The sequence below is a fragment of the Narcine bancroftii genome, chromosome 1, assembly GCF_036971445.1.
Source record: "Narcine bancroftii isolate sNarBan1 chromosome 1, sNarBan1.hap1, whole genome shotgun sequence".
Classification (NCBI taxonomy): domain Eukaryota; kingdom Metazoa; phylum Chordata; class Chondrichthyes; order Torpediniformes; family Narcinidae; genus Narcine; species Narcine bancroftii.
In genome coordinates this window covers 13,041,590-13,055,669 of record NC_091469.1, presented here as the reverse complement: position 1 = coordinate 13,055,669, position 14,080 = coordinate 13,041,590, and the positions used below count along the sequence as shown (strand labels likewise).

The window sequence follows — 14,080 nt, the reverse complement described above, 5'->3', positions numbered from 1 at the left end:
TTGAAGGGAATCAGTGTTTTGGGCTGGAATGGGGAAAAACAGGCAGATGCCTGAATCCCTACTCCTCTGTCTCCCTTCCTCCTGCTACCCATCCCCTTTCCTGCTCTTTTCTACCAGAGAGCTACCATTCTTAGCCCTCTACCGACACGCCATCACTTCTTTCTCATCTACCCTCCCACCTTTATCTACTTTTGACTGTGTGTACTACCCAACCACCACAATCACATGATCACCTTAAAGGGTCAGAACAGCTGCCCAGTTCCAAGGCAGTTCCTGAGGGAGGGGTTTGGGCTGAACAGCCTTGATGGAGAGAGAGTGAGGAATCACAGGTTCAGGGGGCGGGTCATAACACCACACTGGGTTCCTCCCCCATCTTTTATTCGTGTTTGCCTCTTTATCTGCATTCCTTATAAGGGGCTCAGGCCCCAAAACCCTTGCACTTGACCCCCAGCATCTGCAGACACTCTGAAATGTGGACTCTTACTGTGGATCACGCAGCCTGAGTTTCTCCAGCATTTATTTCCGGCCTATGAGGATGAGTTGAGTTTTGGAAAATAATACCACAGGTTATGTTTTACCTTGGTGATCTGAAAGCCATCTCCCACATCGGCGCATGCGTCCGGTTCCCAGCAGGTGGCACCAGAAGTGACCGACCCCTGTGTGGACTGAATTGCACTTTCACGACCCTTTCTCGAGATCTTTGCGGTGCAAGATGCTTTTTCCGGGGCTGGTGCAAGCCGGCATCGGTGCAAAGCCAGAGACGGGTCTCTGCCAGAGAGCCAAGGGAATCTGTTGGCGGAAAACAAATGCTTGGATTAAAACAAGATGTTTGGGGGCTTGTCTACACGTCATTGATAGGGAGTCACTTGATTGGATGTTGGTGTCGCTACGCTTTGCGTTCAGGTCATTATCCGAAGTGGATTTTTGATCGGGAAAGCGAGCTGGCGAAAATGCAGCGTTGTGTGAAATCCTGGGGTCCCCTGGTCACTTGGCGTGGTCTGCAGTCCACCTGCCAGAAACTTAGCGGATGCCGGTTACTTGCGGGCAGGCGAGCGGTCTTCAGCAGGAGCTCCTGGGGAAAACAAGGTGCCTGGAGCGGGAGCGTGCGAGCGCTCGCCACGGCGACCCCAAACCGTGCGAGGCTCATAGACAACATCTTACCGAGGCACGATGACTTTGCAGAGAGACACATCGGACCTGGAGACAAAGAGAAGCGAGAAATGCTGGACACGCTGGGAGTGGCGGTGAGGGCAGATTTCTCTTATTGCTCGTGTGGTTCTTTCTTCCTTCATGTTGCACTTGGACGTTTGAAACGGGCAGAGGGTCTCCCTCCCTCCCTCCCTCCCACCCCCGAGGCACGAAGCGCTGGAGATCGTGCAACTTTTCGGATCATTTCGGATTTCCACTTTCTTGCCAACGGAGCCCCTGGAAAGTAAAAAGCACATCTCAAGTGAACGAAGAGCGCGGATAATGCCCGCTCTTCCCACACTCTTAATGTAACTCCTGTTTATTTTATTTTGCTCCGTTAGAATATTGACCAACTTATTGACAACACTATTCCTACGAGCATCCGCCTCGCCAGACCCCTGAGAATGGACGATCCCCTGTGTGAGTATTTTCATCTCATTCTTCAAAATGTTGCTTTGGAAAGTCGCCCAGTAATGTTCCTTTATTCACCACGTTGCGACATCAATTCAGACGCGACCCGGACCCTTAGCCTTATTAGGTAGAGGTGAAGTCTGGTGCTTTTTTTTCTACAAATCGCGAGAGCCGGGGAGGGGAATGCGATGATAAAAGCCACTTCACACCGCGTAAAGTTCATTTGCTCCAGCCTTCACTTTAGTCGGGTTCTTTCGAGATTTCATCGATCCAAGCTGGGAGTGCAGGAGCCGGGGGGATCGACCCACCCGTTCCCCTCACTCCGATTGTGTCTGCTCGTCATAAGCACATGAACAATGATTTGTTATCGCTGCTGAAGTTTCCGAAGCGAGCCTGCCAGATGTGATCCATGCTCATTGTGCTTGACCCTTTATTGAAAGGAAAACAAATCGACCTTTGAAGTTGTGAAAATTTTGCAATACTGGGGGGGGGGGCAACATCTGATCTCACCTGGACCAAACTTGAATTTCTTCCTTGAGTTTAAAATATGCTTGTTCATTTTTCAGTGCAATGGGTTCAGCCCACCATACTCGTAATCCAGTGCGGGAAGGAAGAAAGATTAATCTAGAAAATTTCTGTCCCTTCCCCTGTGGTAATTAATCATGCAGCATTGAACAGGCCCCTCAGCCCACCCAAGTCCATGTTGATTATCAAGCTTGGGTAAAACAAATTCTGCAGGCACTGTGATTGCAGCGTCCAGGATGGCAAAGATGTCTAACCGTTTTGGGCCGAGCCCTTCATAAAGGTCCCTTCATCTCAGACCTTGACAAAGGGCTCAGGACTCAGCCCCAACCTGTTGTTTATACATCTTTGCTTCCTATGGGACCTGCTGAGTTTCTCTGGCACTTTGGTGTATTAACCCCATCCTATGCTCTAGTGTTGGAGACTATAGCACTCTTGTGTGTTGTACAATAATCACTGCATCTGCAGACTGTCGTGTTTAACTCCAACCCCACGTCCCATTGACTCTCCTCAAGACTCTGACTCTCCACCTTCGCAGCCCCATCAGCCTACCAAAATAGGATGTCGAGGAAACCAGAGTGTGCTGAAGAAACTCCAGCAGTAGGGAGACCGTGCGCACTGCACGTAATGGAGCACCCAAGGTCGGGTTTGAACCTGGGTTGTTGGAGCCATGAGATGGCGGCTCTCGTGATTGCACTATTTTGTTGCCCATTATCAACCTTATTATCCGGGTAGGATTTCTAGTCCATTTGGTCCATCTAGTCAAAATTGCCATGTTATACACAAACACGCATGCCTTAAAGATAATTGAGATTGAATTGATCCTCAAGAGTGAGTAGGTTTTAACAGAAAAACAACATAAGTAATTCATTGTAAAGACTTACTAACAGAAACCCAAAAAGGATTAACCTTTGAACAAGATCACGTAGAGTGAAGAAAAGTTTTAATTCCTTTTCCACATTTAAAAAAAATTGGTCTGAGATGTCTGTTCTCCATCAATTCAATTTCCCAGGTGTAATATATAATTGATGTAAAAAAAAGTGAAGTAATCTTTATCTGACTTCTTGACATAAATCTTGTCAAACTTGCTGATCTATTGTTTAAATTTAAACAAACCTACTGCTTTGGGTGTTTGTTCTTGTAACAATATCCAAGCTATTGAAATTAATTTTTTTGTCATTCCAACAACAATAATTTGTTATAAATCAGTAAATTTTAAAAAAAATCACATCAGATCCTAGTTTCTCTCTTAAATAAGCTCTTAATTGTTGGGAAATTTTGAGAATATGACTCCTAAATTTGTCAGATTTTCAAATGAAATTTGTTATTTGGTAATAGCAAGGAAATGTATTGCTCGAACGTGGAAATCCGATGTTTCATTAACATTAGAAAGATGGCATACAGAGATTCAAAGTTGTATTGCTAAAAATTACATACAATTTAAGGGGTAGATATTCTGTATTTTTTTACAAATTTGGAGCCTGTATGCTAGAAAAAAGAGATTAAAATTTATATATTTTTTTGTTTTGAATTCTCCAAACCAGTGAAGTTTTCCCTAAATGAGTAATAATTCTTAGAAAAATGTTCTTTTTGGGATCCTTGAGTGCCATTTGAAGCAATCCAAATTAATATATTGTTATGTTATTATGTATTTTATATTAAACTTTAGTTATTGGGGTTAGTTTAGGTTGGAGGGAGGGCTGAGTTGGTTTTTAGGGTATTTTTCAGTTTTAGTAGTTTCTTTTTAGTATACTCTTTTCTAAATATTTTCAACATATATTTGTAAACACTAGCATTGCAATTTGATATTAATTGTTATAAATATTGTGTTGATTTAAATTACATATTCAAAAAGAGTGAATAGGTAAGCTATCTGTTCAAAAAATGTAATCTGCACCAAACAGATTTTGCCTAATCAACTTTTTACATTTCTCCTCAGGGTGTGACAACTCAATGCAACTTCAATAATGTCAACAGTGTTGTACGATGGATTTTGCAACATCATTTGCTAACATTCCACCTTAAAGTTGTTAATTAAGCTCAAAGCTGCAGGCATTTATTGAAGTTCATGAGATGATGTTATGGTTTGCATAAGTTTCATCATGGCACTGTTCCATAATTACATCAATGTCCTGGGTGCGGTCTCTAAAGTCAGTTTAAAAAAAATTGTGCAAATCAGAAGGAAGTTGTTGAATCTGGAGTGTCCATGCCGCCAGCTAATTAAAAAAAAAATCAAGATCAGTAGCATTGTACATTGTGGGTGAATGAGGAATCCTTTCAAGAATGTTTTAAATATCATAAGTTTATCTCTACTGCCCTTTACGTTATTAAGTTCCAGGCCACCACTGAGCAAACAACTCTTCTCTGATCCTTCAGCCAATTATTGCAAATCATGGCGCCCCCCCCCTCCCCCAATTCACTGCTTTCATGAATTTCTAAACTTGATTACACCTCCTTTGACCTCCTCTGTTCTAAAGAGACAACTTCTGCCAATCCAAACCTCCTTTGAAACTGAAAACCGCTTGTTAAATCTCCTTTGTCTCAGATCTGGTGCCATTATGACCTTTAAATAATATGGTGTCTTGAATTGCCTGCAGGGGCTGAAATAATGTTTCATACATTTCTTGCATGACCTTCCTGTTCTTTGCCTTGGCTAGTCTTATAGAATTTCTGATACCCATTGTATCTCCCTGCCTTGCATAAGGTTCCTCTCTTCCCACTTCACTTGTCAGTATCATGCCATTTACTGTGTATTTATTTGAGCTTTTCAAGAGCAGCACATCTCATTTCTGGATTGAAATTCATTCATCTCCTGTTTGTTTATTTGAATATCCACTGATATTTTCCTCATCTTCAATTTTCTCCCGATCAACAACAACTAATTTCTGTATTCATCTACAAACATTGCATTGCCCCCTTCATTTTAGCATGAAGAGTTGCTCATTATCAAGGAAATCAGGATCCTTGGACTGAACCATAGAACCACAGAACACTATATCACAGAAATGGAGCCTTTGGCCCATCTAGATAGTGCTGAATTATTCTGTCTGGTCCCTTCAACCTGCACCTCCATACCCTTCCCATTTGTGTACCAATCCAATCTTATCTTAAATGCCAAAATTGAACCTGCATCACCACCTCCGCTGGCAGCTCATTCCACATTTTCACCACCCTCTGAGTGAAGAATTTCCATCCTCCAATGTTCCCCTTAAACATTTCAGGTTTCAACATCCACCCATGTTCTCTAGTTCTTGACTCTCCCAACCTCAGTGGAAAAAGCCGATTTGTCTTTACCCTCCATGCCCCTCACAATTTTCTATACCACTATCAAATATCTCCCTCATTCTTTGACACTCTGGGAATAAAGTCCGAACTTCTTCAACATTTTCCTATAAATCAACTATTCAAGTCCTGCCAAAATCCTTGTAAGTTTTCTCTGCAATCTTTCAATCTTTTTGCTATATTTCCAGTAGGTAGGTGACCAAAACTGTACACAATAATCCAAATTTACTTTCATCGATATCTTGTGCAATTTCAATGTAACATCCTAACTCTTGCACTTAATATTTTGATTTATGAGGGCAATATGCCGAAAGCTTTCTTTACAACTCTATCTACCTGTAACATCACCTTCAAGGAATTATGTATTTGTATTTCTAGATCCCTCTGTTCTATCACACTGTAAAGTGCCCTACCATTTACTGTGTAGTCTTACCCTGGTTTGTCCTCCCATAGGGCAACAACTCACCCTTGTCTGCATTAATTTCCATCTGCCATTTTGAGCCCATGTTGCTAGCTGGTCCAGATCCTGCTGTAAGCTGTGAAAGCCTTCCTATCTATCCATGAGATCCAAATCTTTGTGCCATCTGTAAATTTGCTGATCCAATTTACCACCAGATCATTCAGCACTGATTCCTAAGGCCCACACCAGGCCACAGGTCTCCAGACAAAGAGGCAATCATCTAATACCACTTTCTGACTTCTCCCACAAACCCAACGTCGCGTCCATTTTATTGCCGCATTCTTGATGCCAAGCAAGTGAACCTTCTTGACCAACCTCCCATGCAGGATTTTGTCAAAGGCCATCATGAAATCCCTGTAGCTGTCATTCATGCCCTTTTATTTCATCAATGCTCCTGTTAACTTAAGATTGGTCCTTGTCTACCTGAGTATTTGTATACTAGTCTCCACAGATACCTTCCAATAACCTGCCCCCTACTGTTGTCTCGCTCACTGGCATATAATTTCCAGGATTAATCTTTAAGCAACGAAACAACATTAGCTATCCTCTGGCACCTTTCCCATAGCCAAGGATGTTTAAAATATCTCTGCTTGTTACTCTACAAATTCTGCATGAGCCTCCCTTAAAGTCTGAAGGTATATCTTGTCAAGCACCGGGGATTTATCCACCCATATTTGTCTCAAGACAGCAAGCACCCCTTCCTCTGTAATCTGCATTGGGTTCTTAACCTCACTGCTGTTTTGTGTCACTTCTTTTGAATCTGCATCCATCTCTCAAGTAAATATGGATGTGTAGCCGCGCGCACTACACGAAGAAAGACGCACACACAGATGTAACAAGGTATAGCTCTGTGTTTTATTGGGGCTGAAGCCCAGCTTTTATACTGTTGGTGTTCCTGCTGTTTGCCCCATCAATTGACGTCACTGCCCGCATAACAATAGTGGGTTTCCCACGTGCAGGCCCCTTTCTTGCATTACAAGCCTTTTTCCCTGCGTGCTATCCCCAAGCTGTTGGCTGTGCAGCGGGAGCCCATATGCTGCCTTAGCCATAAAACCATCATTTCGCTTGTGAGGGCAAGTGCCGCTATGTGGTCTGCTGGCTCCTGGTTGCACTTGCCTCCTAGAGAGCTGGCCCGATTGCTGTGGTGGTGTGCCATTACATGACCCCCCCCTCCCCCCCACCATCCTCCCCTCCCCCCCGAACCAGTGGTTTTGTCTTTGATGCCCGAAGGTAGTGTCTCTGTCATCTTTGGCAGTTTGCCTCTGTTGTGTGGTACTGGTGTCTCAACAGAGTGTGCTGGGTGCAGGTGTGCTGGCTTCAACCTGTCTGTAGTGAAGACCTTCATTTTACCTCTGATCTCCAATTCGAACGTGGTGCCATTGTTTTGTACAACCCAGAATGGGCCCCCGTACAGCCTCTGTAGCTGTGGAAGTTGTGGACCCCTGCAGATGAAAACATACTCGCAGTCCTGAAGGCCTTTGGGTATGTTGGTCCTCACTTGTCCGTGCCTGGTCAGTGGAGTTGGGGCCAGGTTGCTGATTCGTTCCTGTAGCTTGCAGAGAAGTGCTTCTGTGACATCTGGTTGCTCGTCTGGGGATGGTGCGAATTCCCCGGGGATTACCAGAGGAGCTCCTTGGGCTCAGTGCGGATCCCTTACAGTGCCCATGGTAGCTCGTCCACCCAGTTTGGTCCTTGAGTCTGGCCATGAGTTCGGACTTGAGGTGTCTGTGGAAGCGCTCCACAGACTCGTGAGGTTGGACCAGAGACTGGTGGTGAATTGGGCACCTCTGACAATGTGATGTGGGACGGTATGCAGAACTGTGCTACCCAGGAGGAGATGAGGGCTCTGGCACAGGAGGTCATCGAGGTGTCTGCCATTGGGACTGCTTCTGACCACCTGGTGAAGTGGTCGACCATTATGAACAAGTAGCAGAACCCCTGGGATACAGGTAGGAGTCCCACAGTGTCTAAGTGGACATGGTCAAACCTTCACTCCATGGGGTCGAAGTGCTGCAATGGGATCTTGGTGTGCTGCTGCACCTTGGCTGTCTGGCATTGTGTGCACGCTTTTGCCCACCTGCTGACTTGCTAGCCACCAGTCGGACCGTGGTCCTGATTGATGGGTGAGCCAACCTGTGAATGGAATCAAAAACCTGTCGTCTCCAAGCCAGTGATAGGTCTGACCTGTCCAGAGGCCACATCGCACAGAAAGATGGTGTTACCTACGCTGATGGGGATGTCTGGAATTGCAGTACCGAAATGGCTGAACTGTACTAGGGCATCTCTTCGTTGTCTTTTTGCGCTTTTGCCAATGCCACGAAATCCACTCCCTTCGATAGCAAGTGGATGGTCTGTCTAGACAGCGTGTCTGCCACCACATTGTCTTTGCCCGAGACATGTTGCACATCCTTGGTGTACTCAGATGTATGATAGATGGCGCTGTTGGCGAGCTGACCAAAAGTTCGAGATTTTTGCCAGGGGTTTATGGTTGGTGAAGTCCATAAAAGTCCTACCCTTGAGGAAATATTGGAAGTGGCGGATGGCTAGGTATAGTGCCTGAAGTTCCCTGTTGAAAGCACTGTACTTCAGTTCTGGAGGTCACAGATGCTGACTGAAGAAAGCCAGCGGCCGCCAGCTCCCTCCGATCTGCTCCAGAACTCCACAGATCACCATTCCTGAGGCATCCACCATCATGGCTGTTGGAGCGTCCACCCTGGGGTGTGCCAAAATATAAGTGCCCGCAGTGCTTCCTCGGCCTTTACAAAGGCCTCTGCCGACTCTGTGTCCCAGGTTACGTACTTGACTTTGTCCGCCATGCGAGCGAATAAGGGCTGCATGATTCTGACCACTGAGGGGATAAATCCATGGTAAAAGTTTATTATCCCCACAAACTCCTGCAGTCTCTTGGTTGTACTGGGCCTAGGAAACTTTCAAATGGCCTCCACCTTGCTGGGAGGTGGTGTGGCCCCTTGGTTATCCTTTGATCCAGGAAGTTAATGGTCTCCAAACCGAACTGGCATTTGGCTGGGTTGATCGTCAGTCCATACTCAATCAGCCAGGTGTAAAGATTGTGGAGGTGCACAAAGTGTCATCGAGGTAGATGATAGTGCTGTCCAGGTCTTGGCCCACTGCGTCCAGCAGCCACTGGAAGGTTTACGCGGCATTCTTCAGCCCGAATGGAATGCGTAAGAATTCAAACAAGCTGAACAGGGTGATGATGGCAGTCTTGGGGATGTCGTCAGGGTGTATGGGGATCTGATGATATTCCTGCACAAAGTCCACTTTAGAGAAAATCGTTGCCCCATGCAGGTTGGCTGCAAAGTCCTGTATGAGTGGCACGGGGTAGCGATCTGGCATAGTGGTTTCATTAAGCCAGCGGTAGTCACTGCACGTTCTCCAGCCCCCAGTTGCTTTGGGCACCTTGTGCAGGGGTGAAGCCCATGGGCTGTCTGACCACTATACTATGCCCAGTACTTCCATCTTTTTGAACTCCTCCTTGGATAATTGGAGCTTCTCTGTGGGCAGTTGTCTGGCTTTTGCATGAAGCGATGGGCCCTGGGTCAGGTTGTGATGTCACATTCAATGACTGGACATCTCCGAGGTGAACCAAGGGCTAAGCACTGTCGGGAACTCTGCGAGGATCTTCGCATACTCATCCGTGGAATGCTGAACTGAGTCCAGGTGGGGGGCTGGGAGTCTGGTGTCCTTGAGAGGGAAGGTCTGTAATGTCTTTGCATGGATAAGTCTTCAACCCTTCAGGTCCACCAGGAATCTGCCCTGAGCAGCGGTTATTCCATTGCTGTTGGGAACACCCATGAGAAGAGGCTGCCTCCAAAATGCAGTTGAACCTTGCGCATGCCATAGATCCTGATGGAGCTCTCAACTTGGGGCCACTTGCTTGTTTCTGGTCAGGGCAGGATACTGACCTCTGCTCCTGTGACCATGAGAAACTACTGCCCTGATTGACGGTACCTCACATACAGGGGGCTGTCTTGTTGGCCAGTCATCGTAGTCATCAGCGATGGCTGACCCCGACATTTCCTTGATACGGGCATGGTGGTCAGCATCAGTGGGCTCCGGAGCCCCATTACTGGTGGTAAAAGCACTACTGGTCATTGGGCTCACCTCCCTTGTGGGATTGCTGCTCCTTCTGTGGTTTGGACCGAGTCTGGCTGCAGGGTTTGGTGACCAGCCCCATGGACGCTGAGCAGTCTCTGCTTCCACAAGATGTCCGCTCGTGCTGCAGCTTTCTGGGGGGGGGGTGGGGTTACTGAAGCTGCCATCCACCAGGAACTGTTGGATGTCTTCAGGTAATTAATTGCTCCAAGAATGCCATCTCAAACATTATGCAGGGTTCACGCTCCCATTTAGGACCAGCATATCATTCATTAGTGCCGATGGGTGCCTGCCCCACAGCCCATCTAAGTGGAGCAAACCTGCCCCTCTCTCTTGCTGTAGAGCTCAAAAGTCTCAATAAGCAGTTCTTTGAAGACAGTGTAGCAGCCTTCCGACGTGGGTTCGTGGATGAAATTGGCCACCTGGTTTGCCGTGTCCTGGTCCAGCTCACCATGTAGTAGTACCGGGTGGACTCTGCTGTGATCTTCTGGATCCGAAACTGTTCGTGATCGATTCGTCTAAAAGTTCGGCAGCTTCAGTGGACTGCTGTTGGCTTGCTCATCGTTGGGTTTAAATGTAATTTAAACCGTCGGGGTCACCAATTGTACTTGCACGCTACTCGAAGAAAGACACACAGGTGTAGCAAGGTATAGCTCTGTGTTTTATTCGGGCTGAAGCCCAGCTTTTGTACTTTTTGTGTTCCCGCCATTTGCCCCATCAACTGACGACATAACATTAGTGGGTTTCCTGCGCGCAGGCCCCCTTCTTGCATTATAATGCCTTCTTCCCTGTGTACTATCCCATAGCCGTTGGCTGTGCAGCAGGGGCCAGTGGCAATTTGGGGATGCTGGCCCCTATGCTGTCTTAACCGTACGACAGCGAGTTTGCTTGCTGGGGCCAGTGCCGCTGCATGGTCTGCTGGCTCCTGCTTGTGCTTGCTGTCTGGAGCGCTGGCCCAATTGGCGTAGCATTGTGCTGCTACAGTTGCAAAGATCTTCCCCCATGTCTTTTGGCTCCAAATATTGATGATCACTCTCAACTTCAAGCGGACAAATTTTGTCCCTTACTACTTGCTGTCTTTCAGCTCCGAATACATCAGTGGAAGCCCTAAGAATTTTCCTTCACCTTGTCTGCCAGAGCAATTTATGCCTTTTTACGGCCCTCCTGATTTCCTTCTCAAGTGTTTTCTTACATTTCTTCTTGTTCTCAAGTGCCTCATTTGTTCCTTGATGACCATACTTGCTATGCACTTTCATCTTAACCACAGGTCCAACAGCCGGTCATAATGCTGACTGCTCCATACAGGCTTTAAACATCTTGTTAAAGGAGCTAAGTGTTTATATTCAAAATCCTGCATCCGCAGGCTCTGCGCCCAAGATGGTGGTGCCTCTACTGGCAGCGGACTTGAGGGGTTCCAGAGTCCGGGGGAACAGAGGACCAGCACAGAGCACTAGAAACTGAGAGAATAGCACCCCACCCCAGAAAGAAGGAGTAGCATAGGTGACAAACCTACAGGATGGTGACCTCAGCAGTGGACCAGCAAGGGGCTCGGTGGCTGAAGAATCTACACAGGTTGCAGGATGTGACACCTTGTGGTTGAAGGACCCATACAAGCTATCAGAACCAGGATTCAACTGAGGCATAAACGTACTGAGGCAAGAAGGGCTCCTGATGGGCCTCAGGCACAGAATGCTTCCTGACTATTGGCAGGTTGGATCTGGAGCTCGTGTTGCCTATGGATAGAACAGGGGTCTGCAGCTGTGGGAGTGCTGGAAGCAAATCCATGGACAATCTCTTTTGCTTCTCTTTTATTTCCAACTGCTGCCAGGACAACAACCGTCTCAACTTTACAACCCCCCCCCCCCCTCCCCCCTCCGTACTCCAATCTCCTCAGAACACTCTGCCCTTCACTCTCTCTGAAACGAATCCTAACCTCACCATCAAACCTGCAGACAAGGGTGGTGCTGTTGTGGTCTAGCGCCCTGACCTCTACCTTGCCGAGGCCAGTTAATACCTCAGACAACTTCTATTGACCTCTCCCAGAGGACCTCACCACAACACATCCAAGCCATTGTCTCCAACACCATTTCTAACCTCATCACCTCAGGTTACGTCTCCCTCCCATGGCCACCAACCTCATTCTCTCCCACCGCTACACTGCCTGTTTCTTCCTTCTACACAAACCCAACCATCTGGGCAGACCTATTGTTTCTGCCTGCTCTTGCCCCATCAAACTATTTTAATCTTGACTCAATCTTTTCTCCCCTGATCCAAACCCTCCCCACCTACATCCACAACTCCTCACATGCCTTCTATCTCTTCAGTGACTTCAGATAGCCCCATCTGGACTCTATTGGCAGTATGTGTCAGGAGCCTTGCAGTGCGAGTCAGCGTGAAAGACTTCGTGCTCCCTCTCCTGTCTTTCTGGTTCTCCCCTCTCTTCCCCCTTAATCCACCCAGCCATCCCTCTTCCCCCTCATTGCTGCTGTCCCCTCCCTCCCTCCTTTCTCTACCTATCATCTCCTGCCTTTGCCCCCCCCCACCCCCCACCCAACCTTTTCCTCGGATGCCTGACTATATTCTCTCATACCTTGATGAAGGGCTCAAGCCCAAAACGTCAGTGATGTATTTTTAATGTTGCTACATGAAGGGCACTGTTTAATCTGCTGAGCTTCTCCAGCATTTTGTGTTTTTACTTCAACCATGGTGTCTACAGATTTTCATGATTTACTCTGCAGTTATGTCATCTGCCATGTCTTGATCCTGAATGTGAGATCTAGTATTGCATTCTCTCTATATGTGGTCTCTATATTGTCTTTGGCTTGGCTTCGCGGACGAAGATTTATGGAGGGGTAAATGTCCACGTCAGCTGCAGGCTCGTTTGTGGCTGACAAGTCCGATGCGGGACAGGCAGCCACGGTTGCAGCGGTTGCAGGGGAAAATTGGTTGGTTGGGGTTGGGTGTTGGGTTTTTCCTCGTTTGTCTTTTGTCAGTGAGGTGGGCTCTGCGGTCTCACTCCTGTTCGGCTCCGAATCATGGGTCCTCTATCGGCATCACCTACGGCTCCTAGAACGCTTCCACCAGCGTTGTCTCTGCTCCATCCTCAACATTCATTGGAGGGACTTCATCCCTAACATCGAAATACTCGAGATGGCAGAGGCCGACAGCATCGAATCCACGCTGCTGAAGATCCAACTGCGCTGGGTAGGTCACGTCTCCAGAATGGAGGACCTTCGCCTTCCCAAGGTCGTGTTATATGGCGAGCTCTCCACTGGCCACCATGATAGAGGTGCACCAAAGAAGAGGTACAAGGACTGCCTAAAGAAATCTCTTGGTGCCTGCCACATTGACCACCGCCAGTGGGCTGATATTGCCTCAAACTGTGCATCTTGGCGCCTCACAGTTCGGCGGGCCTCTATATTATTGATTAAGGAAACTTACCAAACACTTTTGACAAACTAAGCCATCCAGCCCCTTTACAGAATGGGAGTACTGGTCAATATGTGGAAAATTAAAATCATAAACTTGTGTCTCTTGCTATTGCTGTGCAAATATGCTCCTCCAATTCCATAATATAATCCCATTAATGTAGTCATCCCTTTCTCATTCCTCACTTCCACCCACATAGACTCAGTAGATGAGCCCTCTAGTCTGTACTGTCTGAGCAATGCCATGACAAGTTTTCTTGATGAGCACTGGCATTCCTCCCCCTTTCACCCCTTCCTCTTTTATCAGTTGCAGGGAAAGGTTAAACAGGTTTGGACAGTGGTTCTCAACCTTTTATCTTTCCACTCACATACCACTTTAAGCAATTGCCATCAGTGCTCTGTGATTAGTAAGGGATTGCTTAAGGTGGTATGTGAGTGGGAAGGGAAGGTTGAGAATCACTGCTCCAGACCCAGTTGTTACTGAAATATTTTGCTTGAGAAAAGTTGTAATTGGCCCATTTCCTTTGGAGTTGTGAAACCGTGCTCATAATCAGTCAATTAGGTACAATTAAATCAGTGGTTTTCAAACTTTTTCTTTCCACCCACATATCACCTTAAGCAATCCCTTACTTATCACAGAGCACTCATGGCATAGGGATTATTTAAAGTGGTA

At 46.9% G+C, this 14,080-nt stretch overlaps 1 protein-coding gene across 1 annotated transcript in view; it reads left to right on the top strand.

Moving 5' to 3' along the window:
- The first annotated feature begins 554 nt into the window (after positions 1-554).
- Positions 555-14,080, top strand: part of gldc (glycine dehydrogenase (decarboxylating)) — a 218,040-nt gene continuing 204,514 nt past the window's right edge. Inside the window, 2 exon segments of the mRNA XM_069920829.1 lie at positions 555-1,244; positions 1,530-1,608. Of these exon segments, the coding sequence (XP_069776930.1) occupies positions 570-1,244; positions 1,530-1,608 (754 nt within the window). The 5' untranslated portion in view covers positions 555-569.